This window comes from Primulina eburnea, chromosome 12 (assembly GCF_022965805.1).
Source record: "Primulina eburnea isolate SZY01 chromosome 12, ASM2296580v1, whole genome shotgun sequence".
Classification (NCBI taxonomy): Eukaryota; Viridiplantae; Streptophyta; class Magnoliopsida; order Lamiales; family Gesneriaceae; genus Primulina; species Primulina eburnea.
The window spans coordinates 33,528,528-33,543,429 of NC_133112.1; the positions used below are offsets into that span (position 1 = coordinate 33,528,528).

Below are 14,902 nucleotides of genomic sequence, written 5' to 3' on the forward strand. Positions count from 1 at the left end.
TAGGTAGAATTTGTATCATTAGATAGACTAATTTGAGCATGTTACTATGTTGTGCTTATTCCTATAAATCTTGGAATATAAATGGCATTAAATGCTGCTGGAATCTAATCCGATAACAGAACAAAAAATTGTTTTGAGCTCCAGAAAAGAATCATTCTTGGTTCTCGACTTTGCCCTCCAAGCAACGTGTTCATCTGGCCTCACTAAAATGGCTCCACTTTTAGTCATTTGACAGAGATCCCACCACGATTCTGATGTTTGGGAACTCTTAACTTCGATCACGTCAATAAAATTTGTCCAAGGTGAAAGTGCTGCTTCACTACTGCCATTTTCTCCCTTGTCTTTTTCTTGCCACATAATGCACACTTTAAGTGGAATTTTGAGCTCCTCAGTTACCTTAAATGCAGCTTTTGCAAGATTGTAGGACTCCTTGATTGGCGCTATAATAAGAAGAAACTCAAGATTGTAGACAGATACAAGGTCAAGGGTAGAGAAAAGATCCTTAGATAGTAGTTCAGAAAGTAGTTTAATCTTCATATGAGGCAGTCTCGATCCAGGATCAGTAGACGGAACATAGTCCCTCCTACGTCCTGTTGGTGGTTCTGGTGCCCTTGTTAAACTATCATTGTCGGGTATCAGTGCACCTTTAGCATACCTAAAATTAATAATTTCAAGTAAGACTGATTCATCGAGAAACGCCAGATAAAAGGTATGGGAAATGAATATTATAGGAGAGAATTTCATTGGAGGAAAATTTAGAATTCTTAAAGGCCTATGAAACATGATATAAGTTGACCTGAAACCAAGGTCCTCGGATGGGAACTGAAGTTGAAGGCTTTTTCCTTCTTCGAAAATCTGTCTCAGTTTAGAAAGCCGTGATGATCCAAGCGGATTAAAGTCATTCAGAAGAGAATCTGAAAGCTGCAAACGGCCTAAACTAAAAATTCCATCCAAAACTGTTCTTTGTATATCAGAAGGCAAGATGGAACTTAAGGTGTCATTTAAGGTTCGATGCACTGCAAATAAACGAAAAATAATTGAGTTATGCAACAATACAAGCGAAAAACTTCAACTACACTGATATACCTGAATTAGCAATAGTAGGATCAAGACCAAGAGCAGCAGGAACAGCCATTGCTGCTTTAAAGTTTTCGACACTTAATGCTGTATTATAGGTAGCAATCTGACATTTTAGGAATTCCCATGATATAGTAGCCATAAAAGATCAAATCTTGAAGTGAAACGCCAGTGTAATCCATACCATATGAGTCATACCTGCCTACGTTCAGTTTCATAAGTGGAAAGAAATGATGGTGGTGTGATTCCCTTGAGTACATAAGCCAACTTCCATGCAAGATTATGAACATCCTGTATGCCAGTATTCATACCTGAAAACTTTCGTTGACGATTTTTAGTTCTTCGAAATTAACATAAAGTTACAATTTAACATAATGACACTCCTAAAATGCAAAAAGAATACTCACCAAAACCACCAGCAGGTGGGAAGCGATGAGCTGCATCACCTGCAAGTATCACATGGTTGTTGCAAGCTAAGAATTTCTCAGCAACTTCAGCATGCATCACCCATGGCTTTACATCCAACACCCTTACATCTGCAAGCTCTCGGCCGGCCAACTTATATATTAATCTTTCACACATCTGAAAACAGTAATTTTTTAAATAAGAATAAGTGAACAACAATGAGTGACTAGAAAAAGAATTAACAAGCGTACTTAAACGTGTCAACCCAAGGAACTTAACAACGACAGTTAATAAATAAAGTACCTTGGAGTTGAAATCTTCAAATTTTTGCTGAGGTGGGTAAAAAGGTACCTGCAACATCGATAATGCTGGAAACTCTAAGTGTCAAGCAGAAAAAACAGCATCATAGAATTAAAAGCATCAATATACAGCTCCCAACTCATGTTGGAACTTACGCCACCTGCAGCACAAATTCCCCTTGCAGCAAATCATGAGCGACGATAACACCTATGGCTTCAGTATTGAAAACAAAAAACAACATGCCTGGTCTTTCGTTTATCAAAAATTGCCCAAGGTCCTGGCTCCTAAAATGTATGCTGACAAGATTCTGCAAATCCTTCTCACCATTCATGCCTAATCCCATGAGTTTTCTCACCGTACTTCCAGCACCATCCGTGCCAACAAGGAAATTACATTGGAAATTTTTCTCTACAGGTTTTCCTTCTCTGATCACAGACGCTGTCACGTTGACACAGTGGTTGGTGGCATTGATAGCTGTGCACTCATGCCCCAACAATATCTCATGCTCTGCAGTCTTGCATTCATCAGGCATCATTGACCCTTCACTTAGAATATGAAAACCAATGTCCTCAAGCTGCTCAGTTAGTAACTTTGTGAGTTTATACTGGGAAAAGTGAGCAACAGAAACTGGACTGACAGTCCTGTCAAAATCTGCATATTGAACAACGTTTAGACAAACTCAAAAGGTTACTGATAGACATATGTTATGGCGTTTTTGGCTATGTTCGATTTACCAAAAGGAACTCTATGAAGCAAAGAGATAGCAAGAACCAACAAAGTTCAGAAGTTACAGAAAATTCGAGATGGAGGAAAGAAAATAAACAAGGAAAACTGAGTAAGGGATCAAATTCACATCATGTGTCCTACAGAGTTAAGGGAACAAAGATTCAAGACCCAACAACAATGAAGCCCGTGATTAAATGATCAATGTCTGGTCCATCAAGAAAATAATCATGAATGAGCACTCACAGCCTAACAAACGAATATATGCGAATAAGTGGTTGCCATATTTGTTACAACAACAATGCCATATGTCATCTATTTATTCGTTGTATTTACTATAAATGCAACTATCCAGTGTAAACAACATGGCAGTGAATATATTTTAATCATTTTACAAAAGTTCTTTTTTTATCTTGATATCAAGAGCCAGAAATGGCGGAGGCCAATTCCGAATCCTTAACAGCTATCAACGGTGTTCCTAATCCCAATCTTCTTATCAGTTAACACAACAAATCAGATTACCTCGGTGAAATAAACGATGATAACTACCTGCTGTGGAAATTACAAGTTCTGGCTAGCATCCGAGGCTCTGGGCTTGAAATTTTCATCCTTGACAATCCACCAATCCCTTCTCATTTTTTTTCCACCGACGGCGGGGTAGAAATAATCAATCTCCATTATATCTCTTGGTGTCGGCAAGATCAGCTATTTTTCTCGTTTCTTCTAGCTTCTATGACAGAATGAGTACAGGGCCAAATGGTGGGGTGTGAAACTTCAACCCAACTTCGAGGAAGAGTCACTTGTCTGTTCGCTTCACGATCAAAAGCACGAGTAATACTGAATTCCAATTACAAACTCTCAAGAAAGGTAGCATGACCATGAAAGACTACCTTAGCAATATAAAAACTATATAGATACACTTGCTGTTGTGGGCACCCATTAATGAAGAAGGCTAGATTCTATACATCCTTGGAGGTGTAGGCATTGAGTATGACTCGGTGGTGGTTCACATCACCTTCGCGTGATGTCAGTGCATTACTCCTATCGCATGAAGGCAGCATTGAGACCTATAATCTCAATGGCAGCAGTCTTACTCCTGTTGTTCATGCTTCAACTTAAACATCTCTGAAGAATCTCGAGAACTTTCAACCATCCAGAGGGTCGTATCAATGAGGATGAGGCCGTTGCAGAAATATGCGAGGGGGACGAGATTGGCAACCCAACAACGGTCGTCTCGTCTGTCCAAATCTGTGGTGTTACTAGTCACATAGAACAGATATGCTACTATCGTTTCGAGAAAGATTATGTCTCAATGCAAGGGGTGTGGGTAGTGGCAGGACGCCACAATATCTACAACATAGGCCCTCTCCACAACATCCAACATCTGTCTTCAACACCACTGCATTCAGCATCACTATTTCTGATTCTTCTCTGGTCGTTCCCAAATTCAGAGGCGTTACACCATGTCACTCAAGAAATTGGAAATCTCTCATTTGGTTCTGAATATTTAGAGGGTGGTATTAGGTAAGGTTCAAATGATAAATGGAGCAGGTTTGGCTATCTCTCGTCTTGGTCATTTCAAATTTATTATCCCTTATTCTTCACGCAACTTTGTGTTAACAAATCTTCTCTGTGTTCCTCAAATAAACAAAAACATGTTAAGTGTTGGCAAGTTTGCACGAGATAACCATGTTTTCTTTGAATTTAACCCCAATTTAGTGAAGGACCTAGCAGCTCAGAAAATTCTTCTCAAAGGGAGTTTGCATGATGGCTTGTACAAGTTTAGTCTTGGAAAGCTTCTCCCTCCGTCAACCTTTTCAGCAAAATGCATCTCTTCTTTTTTTTCCTCTACTAACAGAGATCAACACCAGTCATCAATCAATGTGTCTCCTCGTCTCCTAGATCGGTGGCACCTTAGACTAGATCATCCAAGTTTATCAATTGTTAAGTACAATTTATCTTCTTGCAATGTCACCATTTACATAAATGAATCGATGATTTTTTGCATGGCCTGTGAACTTGCAAAAAGTCACAAATTGCCTTTTGCTTTTTCTTTAACTCAATGCTCGGCACTTTTTGAACTAGTATATGCGGATGTTCGGGGTCCAGCTCATACCATATCAAGAAATGGATTTAAATATTATGTGAGTTTTGTTGACGCTTATGGTAGTAGTTCAATTGGATTTATTTCCCAAAGACTCAAATCTGAAATGTACTTAGTGTTCTTTCAATTTAAGAAATATGTTGAAATTCAATTTCGAAAACATGTTAAGATCTTTCAAACTGATTCCGGAGGGGAATTTTGATCTCTCTTTCATTTTCTTTCTAATCAGGGCATAATTCATAGGTTCTCTTGTCCTTACATCTCTCAACAAAATAGTGTCGTTGAAAGAAAACACTGCCATATTGTTGAAATTGGTCTTCCTTACTTGCCCATGCTTCTATGCCCCTAAGCTTTTGGGAAGACGCTTTCTTAATTGTTGTCCATCTTATCAATAGACTTCCGACATCTAGTACTCAAGGACATGTCCATCTCTCGCTTCTTTACAACAAAACTCCATATTTTCCTTCACTCCAGATACTGGGTGTCTATTATTTCCATGTCTCGGATCATACAACAACCATAAGCTTCAATTCCGCTTTAACTGTGTCTTTTCTTAGGATATAGTGATACACATAAATGCTACATTTGTTACAACAACGATTGTCGAATTTATGTCTCTAGGGATGTTAAATTCGGTTAGCTGGTGTTTCTTTACAACGATATGTTTCAATCTCCTTCTGAAGGTCACACGTCTTTGAACACTTTGTTACTTTACTTACCACAACTCACCTCTTCTAGCATACCTCAAAACTCACACTTTTATATGTCTGTCCTCTCATCCTAATTCTCTTCATGTCCTCTTAGTTCTTCTCCCACTATTGCCAACTCTCCATCCCCTCATTTGGAGTTCTCAAAATTTGCTTCTTCTCCCAAGAACGACCACCCGATGATAACTCGATCCAAGTTTGGAATTTTCAAGTCTAAAATTTTAGTAACAAGTTGTTTCATGCCTCGAGAGTCCGTGACTTTTCATGAGGCAAAAGCTTCTTAGTGGTGTCAGGCCGTGGATAACTAGTATCAAGAACTTCTCCGAAATCAGACTTGGTCCCTTGTTGAAGCTCCTGACAACACCCCTATCATAGGTAGCAAGTGGGTTTTTAAACTCAAGACTAATCCCGATAGCTCTATTGCTCGGTACAAAGCACGTATTGTGGCGAAATGGTACTCTCAAACTCTGTGTTTAGATTATACTGAGACTTTTAGTCCAGTCATCCAGCCAACCATTATACGGCTTGTGCTCACCATTGCAATTTCCAAGGGCTGGAATATTAGTCAAGTTGACGTTAATAATGTTTTTTTACATGGTCGTCTTAATTAGGTAGTTTACATGTGTCAACCTCAAGGTTTTGAGAATGAGTCAGACAAATCCCAGCTTGTTTGCAGATTGAACAAAGTTATTTATGGATTAAAACATGCCCCTCGTGCGTGGTTCGACAAACTCAAACATGCTCTTAAATCGATAGGATTTTCCAAGTCTAAGGTAGGCACGTCTCTTTTTGTCAAATTTGATTCAAGTTATATTATCTATGTTCTTATATATGTGGATGACGTCTTAATCACAGAAAAGAATAAATCCCATGTTCAGGACTTGATCATCCAGTTACATAATCAGTTTTCTCTGAAAGATCTTGGTGATCTGTCAGTCTCCTTGGGCGTCGAAGTGTTTAAACATCCTAACCAATCTCTGCTCCTTACTCAAACCAAGTACGCACAGAATCTTTTGCCAGAACAAAAATGGATAAGGCCAAATCTTGTCTACTCCTACGATTACCAGCATCAAGTTATTTGCACATGATGGTTATGTCTTTGAGGATGTTACCTTGTATCGAAGCACGGTCGGAGCTCTTCAATATCTCACGATTACAAGACCTGATATTTCCTTCAACGTGAATAAAGTATGTCAATTCATGCAAAGACCTCTTTATACACATTGGAAGGCTGTCAAGCGTATATCTCACGGGCAGTCGGACACTCTTGACTTCGGTATACATCTCGCTCTTTCCCCTAATCTCAATCTTGTTGGCTACTGTGATGTTGACTGGGGAAGTGATATTGATGATCGACAATCAACTTCTGGTTTTTGCTGGTTCCTTGGGAATACCCTATTTCTTGGAGCTCTAAAAAGCAGGCTGTGGTTTTCTCGTTCTAGTACCGAGGCGGAGTAACCAAGTCTTGCTAATTGTACATCGGAAATCCTTTGGATTAAATCCCTATTATCTGAACTTCACATTCTGCCTGTAACAACTCCCATAGTATGGTGTGATAATCTTAGCACCGTTGCATTAAGTGTGAATCCAATTCTCCATGCTCGCACAAAGCATCTTGATCTTGATCTGAATTTTGTGCAAGAAAAAATGTTATCCGAGTCTCTCTTTGTTTGCCAAGTCTCAGCTGTTGATCAAACAGTGGACATTTTCATTAAACCATTGACCGCTGTTTTTTTTCTCAGGTTACATTCCAATCTCAGAGTTTTTCCTAATCCACCGTTGAGCATGATGGAGGAAGTTAAGGGAACAAAGATTCAAGGCCCAACAACAACGAAGCCCGTGATTAAATGATCAATGTTTGGCCCATCAAGAAGATATTAATGAATATGCACTCACAACCTAACAAACGAATATACGCGAACGAGAGTCTGCCATTGTTGTTACAACAACGATGCCATGTGTCATCTATTTATTCGTTGTATTTACTATAAGTACAACTATCCACAGTGTAAACAACATATAATCTATTTATTCGTTGTATTTACTATAAATGCAACTATCCACAGTGTAAACAGCATGGCAATGGATAATATATTTTAATCATTTTACGGAAGTTCCTATGTCCTAGAGTGATGGGTTTTTGTGATATCCCATTTCTTTGACATTCAAAACATATAATTTTGTTCTTAAAGAAACATATAATTTTGCTTCCCGTAATTTCACAATATCTGTAAAATTTTAAATTGAAAATAATGTCTAAAACCAACCACATGTTGCACATATACAAAATGTTCTTACAATCGTTCATCTAGAAAACTCCAGTTTTTTCATATAAAGGCTTGTAAAAAAAACTCAACTTGTACCTTGCGGTTGCAAATGATCAACAGAACCCAGTATTCGACCAGTTAAAGAAGTGCAGTATATGAACTTTCTCCATGAATCCACCGGAGGTTGAGACCTTAAAATTACATCAGCCAGACCATTTAATTTCCGGAACACCTGGCATAAACAATCTACTCAAAACAAAAGCTTTGTATTACATTTGGAATCCTCGACATGTTTCAAGAAATTCCACAATTGCATCATCAAGGTCAAACAAACAAAAGAAATATGAGAAAACCTCCATGGATCTGTTGTTGATGAAATGAGCTTGAGGATGTCTCGAGAAAACCTTGCTTTTCTCCAGAACCGCACATTTTACCCCTAAAGAATACCATTAGGAAAAGAAATGTCACAGTTATTTCCATCTTTAAAACAAAATTTGATGCATGCTAGACCAAAGCTAAATACAATCTTTCCGTTTATGAGAAACAGATAAAAATTATTGACCCAGAGAACCCACAATTTAGAGCCATGGACATCGTAGAGCTGGTAAAAGATGAAGAAATATGTCAGAATAATTCTCAACCTGTTGGGCATTATCTACATGCCAGATAGTCTTTTTAAAAAGCTCATTAATTTGATTGAAAATGGCAAATGAGATTCAAATTTTGTAATCCTCGGAACAGAATTGAAAATAAAACCAAAGAAATTCGTGTAATCGACATAGGAATACCTAATTTTGTAAGAAGAATTGAGAGAACAAGGCCCACAGGGCCGGCACCCACGATTAAGACTGGCAAGATGATTGGATCTTCAGCATAGATTCTGCTAGAACAGTCTGACAAAACTCTCTTTTGAAGGTAAGAAACGCAAAAAATGGCATTGCTTCTTGCTTCGATATGATGGAGTCCCTGAAACTTCCCGATGATCCTCAAAATCCCCATTGCAGAGACTACATAAAATCAATTAAAACATTTGATTTCTTCTTGAATTTTTTCTGACTGGGATGACAAACAAAAGAGCAAAAACAACCAAGTGATACTAAAGAAAAATAATGGCAGCGACTGCCAACATGAACAAATCAAACTATGAAAGTCTTTTTTTTTTCAGTAAAACAATCAATGAACATAAGGGCAGAAACGCATAACTAATTCGAAGAAACGAATTCATGAACAGTTGAAGAACAAGAAAAAATGAAGGAAAAAATACCAGCTCGTCTCTTCAAAAATGGAGATTATATAGATGTAAGCATGTAACAGAGTCTCAGATTCTTCGAATCCCCAGCTTTAACAAGCAGAAAAGTTACCCACTTTGAGAAGCAACATTAGGATCTAGTTTGTATCGAATTAGTGGTTGGATAATCGAAAATGAATTTCCAATATAGTTTTATATTTATTTAATTCATCATAATTAACGTGAAATACAAAGGAATATATAAATTGAAATTCATGGTCTTACTTTTACAATAAATACACTATATTTCAAATCAAATTATTTAAAATTGATCAACTGAACGAAATCTTAAATTTTAGATTTTTTTATTTGAATAATTCAAAGTCGTGTTTCGACGATTTGATTTGATTATAATGGCTTTGCTTTTTAACGTTGGGACTTGAGTAATGGTTTGAAATGAATACAAACATATTTTATAACTAGTTACTCTACATACATGATACGTGTGTATAAATCTTTTTTATGATTATCGATAAACTAAAGTAAAATTTAACAAATTATGGAGGAACTAAATTGATATTTGAATTGTCGAAATAAAATAATAAAAATAAAAATATGTGTTAAAATTCATTAAAAAACAAAAAATAAAAGTGTAATATTATTATTTTATAAAAGTAAAGTTTGAAAAAAAAATTAATGTCGTTTTTAAGTGATTACTGTTATGTCATGAACTATAATAAAATAAAATAGATTTATAATTATCAATACTTTTATTACATATAAAAAGTAAAATTTTTTTAGGATTTTTAATTTAAAAGAGTCGTTCCTTCCATCTTAGAAGGCTCTCTTTCGCTGTTATTTTCTCTCTCTACAGCGTCTGTCGCCGCCTCGCTGTTCTCCTCAGCACTCGCCTTCGTGCGTTGTCTTCGCGATTAGCCTAATCGGTAAGCGCTTCGATTCCTCTGATCCTCATTTACGGAAGTGGGCGGAAGTGAAGTGGTTATACGCTGCGTCTTTTCTAGGGTTTCTTATCTCGTTCGCCTGATTTTTGTTTATCGGTTGTGGGAAATTTGAAAATTGGGTTGGTATTCAGCTATTACACGTCGTTCGTTGTGTTTTTGGATAAGGTGCTTATTAGATCTGTGTTTGAATTTTCAATACCCAAAAATAATAAAAAATATTGATTGGCTGTTTCGTGAGACTAGTGGTGTTCATCTGAAAAAATTGTAGGGTATCTAGCTGCCTGGGAAGTGTTTGAGTCTGAGTGCTTAGGGTTGGAGCTTGGGCTTTTACCTGAGCAACCAATTTTGGGGAGTTGGGTACGTGAGTTAGGGTTTCATTTGCTTTATATAGACAGACACTCACCTGTAGATTTATGGCTGCTGGAAGACATGGGGGTTATAGAGACAATGAATTCAGAAACCGTGAGGGTGATTTTGGGTTATCGAGGAAAGAGAATGGATTTTCAGAAGCTGGCTATGAGGGTAATGGGGGTCGAGAGTTTGAGAAGGGTAAGGTCCGTAGTCGAGATATTCTTGAAAACAGGGGTAGGATCAGACGGAAGGATATTAGAGAAAGGGAGGGGACGAATGGTGAATATCACTCTACATCCAGTAGGAGTGACTCGGGAAGTGGTGGTGGTCCTAGGAGATGTGGATATGCGGTTCAGACCATAGATCGGGAACCTGGGGAGCTGTTAAGTGATGGGTCCGATGAGGCAATCGATTCAGAAATTCAAGCTAATAAAGAGACCGAAATCAAGAAGTCGGTAAATGGGAATCAGTTGCCTCCTTCGCAGAATAAAAAAAGGAAGTTTTCGCCAATTGTTTGGGACAGGGATGATACGGCAATCAAAACTAGGAATATTTCAGAGACCGCTAACTTACCGCCGCCGCCACCACTACCTTCTTTATCAAAGTCTGAGCACCAATCGCCAGCTATTGACCATATGTTTGATGTGAATTTACGGACTGAAACTGAAGATGAGGAGGAGAGTAATGTCCCCGAAGCATCCCCAATGGAATTACTACCTGGTTTGTCTGATTTCTCTGCTGGAATATATCAAAGGCAACCTGAAGAAATCTTGTTCAATAACCAGGGAACTGAGGCAGTAGATGGCGATGATGATGTGGCTGCTACACGAACTATAAAGTCCTCTCGTTGGGCAAATGATATTGATTCCCCTGTTGACGAAGGTGAGATTTCTGATCATGGAGATGTTCGGCAGTTGAATAGGAATTCTTTTTTCGAGTCATCTGAAAGGAGAATTCGGATATCACTAAGTCCAGAGCTTGGAGAGGTGAAAAGAGAAGGTTCTGAAGGAACTAGGAGGAGGTCCTTTGGGTCTGATGAACTGGTTAGGTCTTCTAGCAGAGATAGTAACCATGACAATGATGAGAAAAATGACTTTATGGAGGTGGATGATGGTCGCAATTATGATGCTACCAGTGTTAGCCAATCTGACATGGAATCTGAGGGCGATCATGATTCTCGTGGTACGCCAGAGCCAGCACACCCCCCTCAGAGGAGTTTTAATATGCTTCAGGGATGCAGAAATGTTGATGATTTTGAGAGACTGAACAAGATAGATGAAGGAACTTATGGGGTTGTTTTTAGAGCCAGAGATAAGAAGACCGGAGAAGTTGTTGCTTTGAAGAAGGTCAAGATGGAGAAAGAGAGAGAAGGCTTTCCCTTGACCTCTCTCCGGGAAATAAACATTCTTCTTTCTTTTCATCACCCCTTCATTGTCGATGTAAAAGAAGTAGTTGTTGGTAGCAATCTTGATAGCATATTTATGGTCATGGAGTACATGGAACATGATCTCAAGGGATTGATGGAGACCATCAAACAGCCTTTTAGTCAAAGTGAAGTTAAATGTCTCATGCTTCAGCTTTTAGGCGGTGTCAAGTATCTTCATGATAATTGGGTGCTTCACAGGGATTTGAAAACATCAAACTTATTATTAAATAATCGTGGTGAGTTGAAGATATGTGACTTCGGTCTGGCTCGTCAATACGGGAGTCCTTTGAAACCATATACTAGTTTGGTGGTTACTCTGTGGTACAGGTAAGTTTCAACTTATACACATAAATCTTGTACTTTACCATATGAAGGCATCTTCTTTAGCTTAACTCAGAGTTTCAGTGTGTTTAGGGTGCTTTTGACAGCTAGGACGTATAACTAGTTTCTCGATGATTATCTTTAGATCCTATCAATATCTGATCTTTATCTTGCCCCATTTTCAATATCCTTCAGTCATTATATTTGTACCTGTTTATAGTGCTTTTTCGAAGTTAAGGTTGACACAATAATTTCCATGAACCTATTATTTTCTTGGTACTTGTACTTTTCTAAAGTTAAGGCTGACACAACAATGACCATGAACCTACTATTTTCTTTGTAGTCCTGTCATGAAGTTTATTATGTCAATATTCTTTCCAGCTCTTCATGATAATTTTGCATTCTCACATTCTCTTGGTTTATTCATTGAAGGAAATCTAAATCATCAATTTATTTTCAGGGCACCAGAACTACTTTTGGGAGCTAAACAGTATTCTACTGCAATTGATATGTGGTCTCTTGGGTGTATTATGTCCGAGCTATTGTCCAAAGAACCATTGTTCAATGGGAAGACAGAAGTTGAGCAGCTTGACAAGGTAAATCTTCGTGGAGGCTTTTTTTTTGCCATTTTAAATGTTTGATCTAGTCTGATAAGGTTGGCGTAATGGGGCAGATATTCAAAATCCTTGGCACCCCGAACGAGACAATCTGGCCTGGATTTTCTAAACTTCCTGGAGTCAAGGTGAACTTTGTGAAGCATAAGTAAGTGTCAAATTTATATATTTGTATTTCATTCCAAATCTAGTCTCAAAATTTATGTTCTCTTCCTTTTGCCACTGTTTTCCCAGGCTTCCAGCTTTGGGTGATTCTGGTCTGGCTTTCTGGCCTCCATTGGTGACAGTGTCAGATACTTGGCTTATCATCTTGTTGTTTCTAACCAGTGACATATTCATTTCAGGTACAATCTCTTGCGCAGAAAATTTCCGGCAACATCTTTCACTGGGTCACCTGTACTTTCTGATGCTGGATTTGACCTGTTGAACAAGCTTTTAACCTATGACCCTGACAAGGTATTACATTATCTGCCAATTGTTTCAAATTTTTAGATGAAGCTATCTCCTTACTTCGAGTAAGTAATTTTACTTGTGTAAACTGTCAGCGAATTACTGCTGAAGAGGCCCTCAATCATCCGTGGTTCTGTGAGGTTCCGCTTCCTAAGTCTAAGGAATTTATGCCTACTTTTCCTGCTCAGCATGCACAAGACAGGTCTTTTTCGCATCAAGATTAGCTACATGTAACATAAATTTTTACAATTTTCAATTCATAATACATTGTAATTAATTTATTTTTAGACGTATGCGAAGAGTTATGAAGAGTCCTGATCCATTAGAAGAGCAACGGAGGAAGGAGCTGCAACAAGGAGAATTTGGCACTGGTGGTTTATTTAGTCAATAGGTTCCAAAATCTTTCTCCTGTATGGTTTCTGGGGGATGTGGGATGGATGATTGAGAGAGAGCTGTGGATGGGATTGAAGGTGCTGCATTGTTTATGTGATGAATATCTGCGCTGTATTTAGCAGGTACTTCAATGATTTAGGTGGATAAGCATATCTATGGCCTCTGCTCCGAATCAAAATCGGTGCAGTTATTTTCTTGGATCTGTTGCTCTCAGGAATGGTTTTTTAATATGCCTCACCCAAGAATGCCACAAGGCACTTTCTCTTACGAAACTGTTTCTGGTTATTCTATCTAGTGCATGTAACACAGTTTCTGATTAATGTAACATATTTTTTACTTGTCACAGCAGACAATTTTCTTGAAATCCAGTTTGAATGCTAAAGTAATTGTTTTTTTATTGTACTTTTTTATTTCGTCGTTATTTAATTCTTATATTATGTTTGGAGAGGTGGTGAGTTAGGTGGAGGGGAAATTCTTACGCTTTCATCGCTGAAGGATTTGGCGGGTAGCATTGCATTCTAAATGTAAGTATTGGTTCTGATTTATTGGAGAAAACTGAGAATCGAAAGTTGTCTGCCCATGCCAAATGATTTTACCTATTTGCATCGTGACTTGGTCATTGATTCATATGTCACAATTTCCTTGTGCTTTTGTGGTGCTTTTTATTGTTTGCCCCTAAGCAACATTGTGGCTCTAATAAGTTGCAATCTGTGCGTATCTTTTACCCTGTAGACTTCTACATTTCCCTTCTTCGTCATTTCTAGGTTTGACTTTTGCTTTGTTATGATCTTAATTTACCTTTTCATTTTTTAATAGAAAATCTAGCAAACAGCTAATTGACTCCCTTGAAACTTCAATTAGTGGGTTGAAGCGTCTGGACCGCAAATCATTTTATTTTGAAAGCACTATCTGAAATAAAAAAAATGTATGCCAGTTGCAGCAATTGAAATTCCTATCGGTACTTGTCTCTGGTAGTGCCCTTGCTTTCCTTATCATTTGTTATTTAATGTTTATGCATATGGTGTCCCACTAGCATACCTCCATATGGCTTCCCATTAGTATGTGAGTCATGACCAGAATACTTCATGGATTAGCATCTACTTTTCAACTATTTTGCAGCCATTGAAATTCTTTACCCGAAATGTGAGCACTCTAAAAAAGAGACCGGATATAACTTTTACATTAGTGGAACTATTTGCTGCACCAAGTGATGCACAGGTACTCTTATCTTGGAGTTTTTGCAGGCAGAGTTTTATTTCGACTAGCAGGTATTTCTTTTGCATATGGATTTCTTAGCGATTAGCACTTCTGATTCCTATGTCTATGAGTCGGTTTGGAGAATGCAGGAAAAATGTGAAATATATTGCAAAGTTCAAACTTCCTCTCTGGTTGAATCTCATTCAATAAAATCCACCACCCATGGTACACAGTACAACTTGATTAATTAAAACCATGGGATCAAGTGGATCATAACAATTCATTCTCAGTTGAAAAATGGATATTTTTTATGCCTTTGTCAAATGTGGTTTTGGCTATTTCAGATCCGTTGCACTATTTGTGTTCGATTCTTGTTT

At 37.9% G+C, this 14,902-nt stretch overlaps 2 protein-coding genes across 8 annotated transcripts; one reads left to right on the top strand and one right to left on the bottom strand.

Annotated features, from left to right (window-relative positions):
* Positions 1-64: 64 nt before the first annotated feature.
* Positions 65-8,987, bottom strand: LOC140808047 (uncharacterized). Of its 4 annotated transcripts, none has more exons than XM_073165049.1 (11): positions 8,848-8,987; positions 8,372-8,590; positions 7,937-8,019; positions 7,680-7,815; positions 1,943-2,433; positions 1,786-1,833; positions 1,485-1,659; positions 1,276-1,388; positions 1,087-1,183; positions 797-1,016; positions 65-655 (listed from the first exon to the last, which is right to left on the bottom strand). In XM_073165049.1, the coding sequence occupies exons 2-11, from the start codon at positions 8,580-8,582 to the stop codon at positions 88-90; spliced, it is 2,142 nt and encodes a 713-aa protein (XP_073021150.1). In that variant the 5' UTR covers positions 8,583-8,590; positions 8,848-8,987; the 3' UTR covers positions 65-87. The 4 variants fall into 4 exon arrangements, with proteins under 4 accessions (XP_073021150.1, XP_073021149.1, XP_073021151.1 ...); XM_073165048.1 differs by having other exon boundaries at positions 8,372-8,639; positions 8,848-8,964; XM_073165050.1 differs by lacking the exon at positions 8,848-8,987 and having other exon boundaries at positions 7,680-7,829; positions 8,372-8,550.
* A 639-nt stretch (positions 8,988-9,626) lies between these two features.
* Positions 9,627-14,768, top strand: LOC140807422 (cyclin-dependent kinase G-2-like). 4 transcript variants are annotated; one of them, XR_012112694.1, is made up of 9 exons: positions 9,628-11,877; positions 12,332-12,467; positions 12,545-12,633; positions 12,830-12,941; positions 13,031-13,137; positions 13,224-13,450; positions 13,775-13,852; positions 14,145-14,299; positions 14,448-14,768. XR_012112694.1 is itself a non-coding variant. In XM_073164259.1 (6 exons), exons 1-6 carry the CDS (start codon positions 10,187-10,189, stop codon positions 13,324-13,326), a joined length of 2,238 nt encoding a protein of 745 aa, XP_073020360.1. In that variant the 5' UTR covers positions 9,628-10,186; the 3' UTR covers positions 13,327-13,725. The 4 variants fall into 4 exon arrangements, 1 of the variants encoding a protein (XP_073020360.1); XR_012112693.1 differs by lacking the exon at positions 14,145-14,299; XR_012112695.1 differs by lacking the exons at positions 13,775-13,852; positions 14,145-14,299; positions 14,448-14,768 and adding an exon at positions 12,720-12,742 and having other exon boundaries at positions 9,627-11,877; positions 13,224-13,725.
* Positions 14,769-14,902: the final 134 nt, after the last annotated feature.

Coding starts and splice junctions, on each gene's coding strand:
- LOC140808047 (XM_073165049.1), bottom strand. CDS start 8,582: ATGGGGATTTTGAGGATCATCGGGAAGTTTCAGGGACTCCATCATATC. Junction 1,660..1,785: donor TTGAAGATTTCAACTCCAAG/GTACTTTATTTA, acceptor TACTGTTTTCAG/ATGTGTGAAAGATTAATATA. Junction 1,184..1,275: donor ATGAAACTGAACGTAGGCAG/GTATGACTCATA, acceptor CTAAAATGTCAG/ATTGCTACCTATAATACAGC.
- LOC140807422 (XM_073164259.1), top strand. CDS start 10,187: ATGGCTGCTGGAAGACATGGGGGTTATAGAGACAATGAATTCAGAAAC. Junction 12,634..12,829: donor GTGAACTTTGTGAAGCATAA/GTAAGTGTCAAA, acceptor TATTCATTTCAG/GTACAATCTCTTGCGCAGAA. Junction 13,138..13,223: donor GCTCAGCATGCACAAGACAG/GTCTTTTTCGCA, acceptor ATTTATTTTTAG/ACGTATGCGAAGAGTTATGA.